The sequence below is a fragment of the Cydia fagiglandana genome, chromosome 5 (assembly GCF_963556715.1).
Source record: "Cydia fagiglandana chromosome 5, ilCydFagi1.1, whole genome shotgun sequence".
Lineage (NCBI taxonomy): Eukaryota > Metazoa > Arthropoda > Insecta > Lepidoptera > Tortricidae > Cydia > Cydia fagiglandana.
The window spans coordinates 12,750,263-12,763,014 of NC_085936.1; the positions used below are offsets into that span (position 1 = coordinate 12,750,263).

Sequence of the window (12,752 nt, forward strand, 5' to 3'; positions counted from 1 at the left end):
ATTTGGTTTTATTCAATGATTCAAGCAAACACATTATTTTGATATAAAGAATATGATAAGTTAACTAATACCTGATGCGTGAATACCCATAATAACTCCGATCTAATGCCCCATCTTGAGTAATAATTTTTTGTTTCATATAATCTGGATGCGGGACACTCCCACCGAACATAATTTTTGACATTTGGATTTTTTTTTATGTATAAATAAATAATTTGATAGTGTTCCAGATAAAATATAGGCTGAAGATCATGCCTAAATTAATTCAGATTTATTGAACAGTAAATTCAATCATTTATTGCCCCGGACACGTAAAAATGGCCCTCCTGAGAAATGCCCAACGTTCGCAAGATGTTTTACGAAAATGTAAACGGCAAAGAGTAAATAAGCGGAGTGGGTTGCCGCAGGGCGTCGCGCCGGGCCCGATCCTGAAATGGAAACGCGCCCGTATCTGATCTACATTTAATTACGAACAAGTACGTGTAATTTGATTACATACAATTTCAAACGCAGCTGATGTCTACATAGTACAGTATAGCAGGAGCTGGCTAGCACAATGGTTCTCCTAACGTCTCTCTGGCGGGCAATAACCCGTACTAAAGCCTTAGAGGACTCCAGTGGCGAAATGGAAACAACATTTTTTGAGACCGTCTATCGCATCACTTATATAGCAGGTAGGTACCTACACTACCTACGATGTTGCAGTTTACAGCAGAAATACGAGTAGGTATAAGCGGGTAAGGTTGAAGTGTTCAATTCAATATAGTCTGCGGGTGCTGTTTTACTTAGGTACTTATAGTAGGTCAGGAAATGAATGCTCAAAAAACGTTGTAGAGGGAATGCTAGGAACACAATTTTTGACTCCATAACTTTGTTTGGACTAGTTAGGAGGTGAACATATCAAAAGTCCCCGGCTGTAGCCCCAGTGCTGGGGGGTAGAGGGGGTAAGAAGGTCGAATTTTTTGGTTTTTCATTGATATCTTGGAAACTTTGCGTCTTAGCGACATGACTACTAAGACAAACCGAAAGATGATAAAATTAGTTACAAGTTTTATCCAGTCAAATTTTTCGACATCTTGAATAGTTTTTGAGATACCCGCTCTTGAAAGTTTATTTAGGGATTTTAATTTTATCTTGATATCTACATCAGTGAAGCTGTTAGGCCATGTTTGGTATCATTTTCGTATAAATCGGGGGTGCTGAATTCATTTATGGTATCACATTGACACTATTTCGAAGTAAAACCAAAATTAAAAAAAAAAAAAATTTTTAAATCCCTCTTCACGCTTAAACCGCTGAACCAATTTGGTGTAGAAATAGTTTCAGTCTCGACACAGGACATAGGATAGTTTTTACAACCAAAAGCATCTTTTGAGGGTGTGAAAAGGGTGGAAGTTTGTATGGGGAATCAATAACCGCTGAACCGGTTTAAATGAAATTTAGGATGGTATACATCTGTGATCTAGATGAAAATGATACCAAACATGACTTCAAACCTTACCTTAAGCAGTATTAACCTCAGGAATTCAGTTTCGTCGACGAAGTTGAATTCCCCCCATACTCCATTTCACAACTTTAAAGGATGATTATTGAGATAAAAAGTATCTTATGTCCTGTCTTGGGACTTGAAATATCTGTATACCAAATTTCAATTAAATCGGTTGAGCGGTTTAAGCGTGGAGAGGAAATTAAACAAAAAAGGTATTTGTTTAAAGTTTATATGTTTTTTCTTAGGAATGGTGTCAATCTGATACTAAAAATGAATTCATCACCCCCGATTTATACGAAAATGATACCAAACTCAGCCTAGCAGCTTCACTAATGTAGATATCAAGATAAAATTTAAAGCCCTAAATAAACTTTCAAGAGCGGATATCTCAAAAACTATTCAAGATATCGAAAAACTTGACTGATTAAAACTTGTAATAATGTAGTGAAAATTATAATTTATTAGTTATTTAGATTATTATTGTGAGATAAATGAAAAACTTGTAACAAATTTTATCAAATTTTGGTTTGTCTTAGTAGTCATGTCGCTAAGACGCAAAGTTTCCAAGATATAAGTGAAAAACCGAAAAATGAGACCTTCTTTCCGCCCTCTACCCCCCAGCACCGGGGCTACTGCCGAGGACTTTTGATATGATCACCTCCTAACTAGTCCAAACAAAGTTACGGAGTCAAAAATTATGTTCCTAGCTTTTCCCTCTATAACTTCTTATTGCTTGGCCTATAGTTTGTTACTGTAGTGTTAACCTCGTAAGTTCTGTGTTTTTCCGACAGCAGTAGTCAGTGCCTGCTGTCCTTGTACTATACGAAGTACAAATCAAGAATAGTGCTTCAGACCGAAACAAAAAGATGTCGATTTTAGAGATTTTTTTAAGTGAGGTCTTATTTTTAGTATTTCATATGGTATGTTTATTATGTATAGCACCTCTTTAAGAAGGGAATTATTGAAAATATTTTATACCTGTGTGAGTACATTGGGTTTTTACACAATATAATAAAAAAGTTAAAAAAAAAATTTAATATTAAAATTAAATCATATATTTTCTCTAAACATCACTAAAGTAAAAAAAAATACTTTTTTAATACAGTTGCTCAAAAAGTGCTACTTTACGTAGCTGTTTAGCGTGCGGAAAGTTGGTTATCTCGAACTAGTGCTTTTTACTTTTCCAATTTTTTTAAATTTATACTTGTTCCAATTCACGACTACTTATTGATGAGTGTTAATATTAGTTTCCTTTAAACGTCGTAATCAGCATAAAAACCTACCGTTAATGTAAGAATACGAAAAATATTACATATTTCATATTTAATTACTTACCTCTTCATCATTATAACACGTTTATTTTTTAATATTCAATATTGAAAATTCCGTTCTTAATAAGTTGACTGAATGGAACGGAATAGCTGCCAAACGCCCATAGATATAATATACTTAAAGACGACGTCTAACCGAGCTGTCACTGTTACCACTTTTGTTTAGTGTACGATTAACAATGTTTTTCTTATTTTTTCGCAACTGTATTAAAAAACGTCGTTCGATACACGTGCGGAAATGTCATTCTTCACTCGTCCCGAGTCTTGCCACTCGCCTGCGGCTCGTGGCAAGATATCTCGGTACTCGTGAAGTAATGACATACCTTCCGCACTAGCATCGAAATGTACTATATTACAACATAACTAATCTTCTTCTTATAAAAAGGTGAATTAAAAAACCTCTTTTCTTTATTTTAATACCATACTACATCCACGGAGGTTGGATTTGGGTGTTCAAAACCTTTACTAGATCTCCAGACCTACCCCTTGCACTTTGCCCACGTCGCGCCCTTGTGCACTTGTGCTTCTACCACGGCTACGCCCACCTCATTGACCACGAGCACTTTGAAATCGATGACTAGATACACGTCCGCGTACTGCAACTTCTATTTCTCCATCTTCATATTTCGAAAACGAAGAAAAGTCCCTATTTGATTCTTGGTCGGGTTCAGGTATAAACATACGAGTATCTTCATTATCCGAATCCTTGAAGTCATAGTTATTGAGAAGTTGTGATATTTGCTTTTCATTAAACGCTAGAATAGGAAAAAAAATACTTGTAAGTTAGACCGAACGTACTACCGTAAGTTCACGAACTTCCTTAAATATACAGGTTTCTTTGAAATATTGTTTATTTTACAATATTTATAGTTTAAATATACTAATGCATTCGCATGACAACAGAAAAAACAAGTGATTAGTTGAATATAAACCGATTATCTTACCTCGTGCTGGCCAGCGACCTGAATGTGTGGCCATCTTGCGAAAAAGTGACACTGACATTGACAGTTGACTTTACCTGTCTAACATGGCGAAATTGACCATAGAATATAGAATGAGAATGACCGTGTCAGAGTTGCCGTTGTAAAAAAACTACCCGGTAAATGGGGAATGAAAAAATTGTACATTAGGCAGTTACGCCATCTATGTAGTTAAAATGTCAGGTCTGAAGTGCTATCCTTAATTTGTACTTGTACAAGTACGCGGTGACTTACGAGGATAAGTGTTTAACTCATACATTAGCTACTTCTGCTGCTGAATGGAAATGAATTAGGACCAAAGAATATAATACTCACTAGGAGAAGAACGGTAACTCCATACAAAAAAATGTCCCCAACCGTTTATACGTTTATACTAGTGGCGCCGTCTTTGTGTACCAATGGAACTAAAGTTGCCAACCGGTTTAGCCTGGCGGGTATTGGTAGGTAGTAATTCTGTTGATAAACATATTTGTTATCTTCATATCACGAAATATATGCAAGATGCAAATATTACCCCTTGTTTGTGGTATTATCAATTGATTTAAATAAAAGGCATGTTTATGTTTATAACATTATATATATTATTTATTAAAAAATGTTTTACATATAAAAATATACACTGAAAACTGGCAACTGGCAACTTAATAAAAAAATAGACATTAATAAAGCGCATTCACAAAGTTTTCAGTACCTTTTATACAAATAACCAGACATAGAAGTTTTTGTGGCATAATCGAGTGTTTGAGAAAATGAAACATCGATAAATCTGCTATCGATAAGTCTGTGACAGATTAATAATTAAAAGATGTAACTTCTACTTGCTGTAAATAACCTACAAATTTTAAGAATGCAAATCAATTACAAACTGGCACATATATAATTTCTTTTTTACTATATTTAGTGTACTAGAAAATAAAACAAAAACTCTAGTATACAACGCCCAAAGGACAGAAAACAATTAAAATATCAAAGAAGATATCGAACCTGTCGTGTACTTCGCGATAGCTATGTTATTATACAGTGTTAAAATCGATGATAAAGTTACATCGATAAGAGAAATGTCGATAGTTAATTTTGTCAATCACTTTATTTTGCCACAATAACTTCTATGTCTGCAAATAACATTAGGCATGCCTACCTTTTACACTTTACACACAGATACACTACACATTACACACGGCATTTTACACAGATTTTCAACTTGTATTCATACATTTCTTCACGGTTAATTAATACGCTTTCCAGATGCGCTATGACTCGGTTCCTTCTGAACCCACTAAAGTTGTAAATTTCACTCTGGCTGCTTCAACAACCGTTGCTCCGCATTTAGCACATTTTCTATGTGCATTGCTGTAATCCATGTAGGTACAGACTTACAGTCTTAAGTGGTACGTAGCGGTACACGTTGTATGTATTATTTAAAGAGTTAATAAATAAAATTTTCGTTATGAACTTTAACCACAGCAGTTGGACAGAGTCATTGACAAATATATTTTTTATTATGGTGGGTAGACGTACCTACCCTCCATATATTTTATGAACATTGATAAAGACAGTTGGAAGCAAATATTCATTATAAAACTTAATCGCATGTAATTAAGTTTTAAGCGTTTTAAGTCCCGTTTTATGATTAATATTGTATAAAATTCGTGATAATTTAAATCAGAGTTGGGAGCAATGTTGCTGTAGAAAAATGTTTTTATTTTTATTACTCGTAACTTTTTCCCGGAGGCCAAAGCACACATAGAAGCTTAAGGCGCACACATGCGCAATTATTTGGGGACATAACTTTCTTAGGAAGTGAACAGGCCTTGCATTAGGACACGCAACTTTGTTCGAAAGAAGACTTCATCACGTTATAATGAGGCTTACTAACGGCACGGTTTTCTCGACGGTACAATGAAAAAGTCCCTTAGCTATATTGAAAAGAAATTCCAATATGAATTTCTAGTATCGCGTATTATAATATATAAGAAAGGATTTTTTCCTATCTGTCGCATCCCTAAGAGGAAAATCTGTTCTTGAACAAGCTCAGCAAAGAACGAATTGTTGAGTCCGAGTCAATTATGTCGGCATCCTTTTGCAAACGGTTTCAGTGGAATCCAATTAGGTACTAAAGTATTAGTTTCTTTGAAATAAAAAGGCTCGTCTCCCTCCCTACTGGTTTCATTGCAAATATATTTTATAGGTTTAGCAGCAAAAAAGGTAGTAGGAGCTGAAATATTATTCCTTTCTACACTTTAAAGAGGCAAATAATAGACATATAATATATTTTTATTACAAAGTTCCGAAGAGAAAATTTTATAGCAAATATTCCAGTGAAAAGAACGTACTGGGAATACGTATAAATACAAAATGTAGAATGTGTAGAATAAAATAAACCTGTTTTAATACAGTGAAGTGTAATTAAACTTTTGATGATTTTGTCGGGAATTGATCAATTTACAGGAAAAACTTTAATTTTATTTAATACCATCACGCTTCAACTAAATATAATTAAATAGATGCCTAACATTGAAAATAAATCTTCAATGGATAAAAGATCTCAAAATAACTGTAGTTGAAATATATAACAACGATTTTAAAAGCTTATTGTATCCAAAATATTGTTTATAAAGAAAAGTTTAAGGTGTAAGAGCATGCTACTTTTGGAGATACTAGCTAAGTTCAATTCAATTAACTATTCTAATTACCCTTAACTATTGTCCTGCGCAACTTCCTGCATTATATTAGATGTATACATATAATGTATAATAAAGGGCCTACTTCATTAGGGTTGTCGAACTCGGACCATGGCTTCTTCTACAAGCTCTACAGCAACACCGTGAAGCTAATGATAGCAACGTTCATGGTGGGCGAGGTGTGGTACATGATCACTTTTGCCTCCTCGCTGGACATCGTCATCGAGCAGCTGAATGTCGTCCTCATTCAAGTGATGGCTCTGTTTCGGTATAGGTACATGGTAAGTGTAAATAAATGCAGAGGAGTTACTTTACTTATTCTAGTACTTTAAGATATTTAATATAGATCGATTGTTAAAAGCTGGCGCGTGATTTGTATTGGACTGTATATTGGATAGGATTTGTATTAAATAGACTTTCGATGCCAACTTTATGTAATTTCTTCTAGTATTCTGGTATAGGTACCCCTATCCCCTACCACACTCCTACATACAATCAAATTGAAATTATTTATAATTAGCTTCTAATAATGCTGTCAAGTTGCATTTGAGAGAATTATTGCAATATTACTTAAGTCCCTGATTATTTTAAAATAAATGTAAATCTCACTGACACAATCAGTTAGTCTACTGCTATTTTCAAAATGTTTATTTTAAAATAATGCATATAGCGCATGCACGAGCACGTCTACAAGAACTTGGCAACGTCCATGCAGCTCTCAAACCTAGACACGTCGACACACGCGAGGAAGGCACTGGTGGACTACTGGATGGAGAAAAGCGAGACATACTTGAAGCTTCTGCTGGGATTGGGCAGCTTAACACTAGCCGCATGGTACGAGGAGCACACAAATATAAATAAACTGAGAAAATAAAAACCTCCTTATTTAAGTTGGTATGAAAATGGGTCAAACACAAAGCGTGCATTTGAAAATTTAATAAAATAAAAAATTGCGTACGGTTATCAAACTTTTTATGGATTAAAAACATAAGATTACTCCTACAAAAATAAAGAACGAGGACAATCAGAACCCACGTTAAACGCTTCTCACATGCACGTGAAATGGCGGAACACTTTTTTGGGGCATTTTGTGTTTGACCAAATATTTCTGTTCGTCTACTGTCCACGCAGTTACAGTTTTATTTATTATTTAGCAATTACATATTTCTATTAGCATGATAGGATTGCGTTTAGTAGGTTGTGTTATCTTACCTACCTTCCAGTACTAAAACAGAAAGGAAAAAGGAAAATGTGAAAAGTACCAATTCTAGTCAAATAAAGCTTAAACACAGATTTTACTTAAATCAATACATTCAATGGAAAACAGGTACATGAAAATCTGCTCCACGGCTCTTTTCAGGCTTATTTGGATAGAAGTTGCAGCCAGCAGTTATTTAAGTCCAGTCGCTAATTGTTTTGAATTAAATAATTTATTTTCTATTTGCATTGGAGTGTCGCCAAAGCAACGAAGTCCTTCGTGAAGATAGATTAAAATATTGTTACTTGCGTAGGTACCTACTTGAAAGTACGTGAATAGGTAATTTGAAATTCCGATTTGACATTGACCTAAGTTATGCAGATTATTTAGCTTTAATATAGGTTCGAGGAATAAACATTCAAAAATGACGCAGATATGTTTTCCCACCCTGCCAGGTATGTTTACCCTTTGGTGGACGACATAGAATACAATCTAACCGTGGGCCTGCAGCTAGGCGTGGACTTCAAAAGGCCCTCGCGGTATCCCATCGTGTACACCATTCACATCGTCGCCTTCCACTATACCGCCTTCTTCATAATAGTCAACGACGTCATCATGCAGGCGCACCTCATACACCTCATCTGCCAGTATACGGTTTTGGCTGACTGCTTCGAGAATATTCTAGATGATTGCAAGAAGGACTTTAAAGGTATCTAATTGAGCTGAGTTGTTTGCAAAGGGTGAATGAATAGACATGACGGATTTGTACCTTAGATACGATCCTGGCAGATGTGTTAAGTGTCCGTGAATTACCATTGCTAATTGAGATTGGTCATCAACATGCTTTTGGATGGTGTAATATCATTTGAAAAGTAAATAGTTATTTGTAAATTTTACAGAGTAAGGAAGGGTGCCTATAAAAAGAATCGGCAACATGAGCTTATCAATTAACAGTGTATGACTGTAATGTGAGATGTCAGGGGGTATCAGGTTGACGATCACGGGCTTTTAGATGAGCCAAATTGGAAGGTGTCACTTGAATATTTGAATAAATATATTTGTGTTGCTTAATAATAGATTTAGTTTATTGTGTACGCTTAATTTCTTTGTTAGGTTTAAGCAGAGAGCAACTTGTGCGTGATAGCCGCTTCAGGGAAGTTCATATTTCCCGGCTGGGCCTCCTGGTTGAACAACACAAAAGGATTTTGATGTAACTATTATATTTACCTACTACTTAATTATAATTATCCATTGAAACCTTCAAATAGTTCTAAGTGAAGCGCTTACGGTTAGTTAGCAGATTTACGTTTTATGTTTTCCTTACGTTCGGAATTTAATGTTTATCCATTACAAACAGTGGATCCACAAGCGACACAAGTGGCACCATAAGACAGGTCTTCATAAGGAAAACACAAAGGAAAATTTTCCTTCACTTTAAATCAAATCCGTCCAATTAAATTATGCTAATTTTCTAGATAAATCATGGCAAAACTTTATACTTAATTATAAGATTTGTCAATCTTGATGAGCTTAAAGTGTTTATCACAATTTTGGACACTGAGATAATTTAGAGTTTCACGTCTAATAGAATTATATAGGTAGTCATTTAAAGTAGATCCTATTAGGTAGGTAGGGTAGGGTTACCTACTAGTTTTCTGAACCACGTAATACATTTTATAGACATCATTGTATTTACGTCTATTAGTACCTAACTTAAGTTGGTATGTAAATTTTGAGATCTCTTTTTCAATTGTAATATTAGGATGAAATTATCAACTGACAATTAATTTTACAACAGTAAAGCAACTCTGCTGTTGCCATCCGAACTTCGACTTATAATTATAATGTATCTGTATCGATATGGAAGTTAGAAGGTCAGATGGCAATCGCTTTCGTAAAAACTAGTACTTTTTACGTCAAATCATGGGATTAGTTGTCAAGCGGACCCCAGGCTCCCATGAGCCGTGGCAAAAATGCCGGAATAACGCAGGGAAGAAGAAGAGTATCTGTATCGGTAGAGCTGCAACAACAGGACCCCTATTCGACAAGCGACGTTTGACGTATCGTGTTGATCTCCCGTTGATGTGGGAAAAATCATAAGTTCTCGAATACGTACATTGTCAAAATTTGACATTAACAATCCACAGTTAGGGTGACAAGCAAAGCAACCGAATCACCCTTAGTTTAGAGTTGGGTTTTGGTTGTACCATATGATATTATCCACCGTTGATGGAATCAACACTCAGTATGCACTGTATGCAATAAAATCAACTGTTGATTTGACGTGGATGCGAAATCTGACAGTTGTACATGTCGAATTTGGCCCCTGTATACTTACCCGAGGATGATAGCGAGCGTCTTCAGCGCTTACTTATATTTGACCGTTCAAAACGCTGATAATTTAATACTCGCTTATAACTTCAGGCACACTATGGAGCTCCGTAAGACCATAAGCCCGCCGATGTTGGGACAAATGGCGGCAAGCGGCTTGCAAATTTGTTTCGCCGGTTATCAAGTCGCGACGGTAAGAGTTTATCAAGCTATTCGTAAATTAAATGGCTGTGTAATTTTATTATACCTATTTCACGTTACATCCATGTTACACCAAGGCTTTGCTATAAACTTGTTTCCCTGAAACATATGGTATAAAAAATAGTATGTCGTAGTCTCTGTTATGCAGCTTTGACACGAGTTTTCGCATTTTCCGGTCAACGCTTGGATGCGACATGGGCTACTGTATGGACCTGGCACAAAACCAAATAGTCGTTTTTAAACAGCTGATATATTAAAAATATTTTGACTTTTCCTAACCTCTGAAATTTAATAGAATAGAATAGAAAGTGAAACTTGAATTAACCATCTGTTTGAGGTACTAACTTAAAGACGATAAAATAAGAAAAAATTGGATACCCAATAACAATAGAGGTCATTTCGAATTCGGTTTCCCCAATTTTCATTAGCCTTAAAATCTCTTATATGTATTCGGTGTCCGTATTCCTTCCCCTATTTTCCTGATATCGGTGAGTTTCATAACAAATAACAATTTATATTTAAGAGAACGACTTAAAATAACAAACCTTTAAGTTCTTGCCAATGCTTTGCCACTTCGAGCCCTCGGGGTGTAGCCATCAGGAGATCTTCCTCAGTGCACGTCGTTGAGCACAGAGAGCACTGAGACATTAAGACATAAGAAACTTAGATATTATTTTCAGACGTTGACCGTGAGTTTCATCAAGTTCTTCATGAGTCTGCTGTTCCTCGGCTACAACTTGTTCGAGCTGTTCGTAGTCTGTCGATGGTGCGATGAGATTAAAATTCAGGTAACACACCTGTTTTTAAGTATATTTAATTAACTAAATCATAATGAATATTGCTGGCAATATTTGCAAAGCCGTTTACGTCGGACAAGTTTCGAGCGATCAACGGCTCATTGAGATTGAATGAGAACAAAGCTGGGATATTAAGGATTAAACGATTGTACGTTCGCAAAAATTGCTGTTGCTATCAAATGTTCAATACATTTTTAGGTACGCCTGAATAAATACTAAATCCTAATGTACTGCCGTTAGAGTACGTTTATAAATTCATTATTACTCTACCCCATTATTACAATAGTATTATGAATATTAAAGTATGGTATGGTACGCTTGAATACCGTGTGTGGCCTGTAATACGAGCAAAAAATTTTACTGTAGACTGTACTCCTCATACTGACCAACATTAGTTCAGCAACTTATGAAAATAACATGTGGTTTGATTTTTAATACACTTTAGCGCAATCCATGTTTTAATTATTTGCTCCTGTTACAGGCCACATCCGGTATATGATACCCAAAATTAACAACGCAAAACGGCCAAACAGATTTAAGTTACATTTGGCATACAAATAGCAGAAACCTCGATAAAAATATGTTACAGGGCAAGCCTGAAAACGCAACCTAATTAAGCCATAAATACCGGGACTTTTTAGATAAGTTTATGGGATTTTCCATAAATCATTAAAAGGTATCAATCAAAACGTTATTTGTGCTAGTGGAAGACGATTTTAAATATCCGACCTATGAAATACCTACTATATCATAATAGTCTTAACCGACTCGATTAAATAACCACTAATTTAGAAGCCTTATTTATTTTATTTTATGTCAGAGCGAGAACATCAGCAACGCGCTGTACTGCTCAGGCTGGGAGTGCGGGGTGGCCACCATGGCAGGAGTGCGCGCGCGCCTCATGCTGGTCGCCACGCGGGCCTCTAAGCCGATCGTGCTCACTGCGGGCGGCATCACAGACCTATCGCTCAACTCCTACTCTAACGTATGTGCCGCGTCAGTATTTTATATGAAGAACTCAGTACTAGAACATCAACTCGTTGTCCGCTCGGTCTGGAATGGATGGCCAGTAAGTCCTACTTTCTCGTTTGTGCCGCGTCAATCGGCATGCGCTATCTTTGTACCTCAGTCGGGTCAGTCACTGCTCAGGCTCATGATCTAGATGGAAATATAATACTAGGCTCCACCAATTGTATGTAACTATTACATCCTTCCTTTAGGATACCTGGTCGGACCGCTGGCTGCGCGCTGTCTTAAAATCAGGAACAGCAATTTTTGAGTAGCTGCAATTTTTTGCACGACTGCTCGACTGCCACAAAAAAGGAGTGTCATGTTTGTTATACGTATTCTAAAACTTTATGTACGTAAACTAACTATGGATATCACCAAACTAGCAAGACCTAAAAATATTTAATGTTGATGACGTTTCGCAATTTGAATAATTATTATTAAGCCCTAGAATTATTAATACTATTTTGTAGTGTTGTGTTTGTTGTGTGTATGTGTGTGTTTGTATTGTGTGTGTGTTGTGTAATATGAGTATCTCCTATAAGCTGGCAGCTTTATACTTTTATGTAATCTTGGAAAAATCTTAAAATAACTTTGTTGTTTTTACATTTTCAGTTGGTGAAGACTTCATACAGTGCTCTTACACTTTTGCTTCGCCTGCGTCACGAGTAAACAGCAGATAGTTTAGAACCATTCGCCCGTAGCTAAAGCTTGAACAGAGAAACTGTTCTAGATC

General features: G+C 35.9%; 1 protein-coding gene and 1 long non-coding RNA gene across 2 annotated transcripts; one reads left to right on the top strand and one right to left on the bottom strand.

Moving 5' to 3' along the window:
- Positions 1–541: 541 nt before the first annotated feature.
- LOC134664499 (uncharacterized) lies at positions 542–12,738 on the top strand. Its single transcript, XM_063521178.1, has 9 exons — positions 542–674; positions 6,575–6,762; positions 7,152–7,315; positions 8,135–8,388; positions 8,793–8,889; positions 10,104–10,203; positions 10,892–10,999; positions 11,829–11,993; positions 12,632–12,738. Exons 1-9 carry the CDS (start codon positions 557–559, stop codon positions 12,686–12,688), a joined length of 1,251 nt encoding a protein of 416 aa, XP_063377248.1. The 5' UTR covers positions 542–556; the 3' UTR covers positions 12,689–12,738.
- LOC134664502 (uncharacterized) lies at positions 2,534–3,797 on the bottom strand. Its single transcript, XR_010098259.1, has 3 exons — positions 3,765–3,797; positions 3,169–3,575; positions 2,534–2,580 (listed from the first exon to the last, which is right to left on the bottom strand). It is a non-coding gene; the product is annotated as an uncharacterized LOC134664502 (long non-coding RNA).
- Positions 12,739–12,752: the final 14 nt, after the last annotated feature.

What these genes read in the sequence shown, in the direction of transcription:
- LOC134664499 (XM_063521178.1), top strand. Translation starts at nt 557, where the DNA reads ATGGTTCTCCTAACGTCTCTCTGGCGGGCAATAACCCGTACTAAAGCC. An exon ending in CAACACAAAAGGATTTTGAT is followed by an intron (nt 8,890 to 10,103) that starts GTAACTATTATA and finishes TTATAACTTCAG; the next exon opens with GCACACTATGGAGCTCCGTA. An exon ending in CGCTCAACTCCTACTCTAAC is followed by an intron (nt 11,994 to 12,631) that starts GTATGTGCCGCG and finishes TTACATTTTCAG; the next exon opens with TTGGTGAAGACTTCATACAG.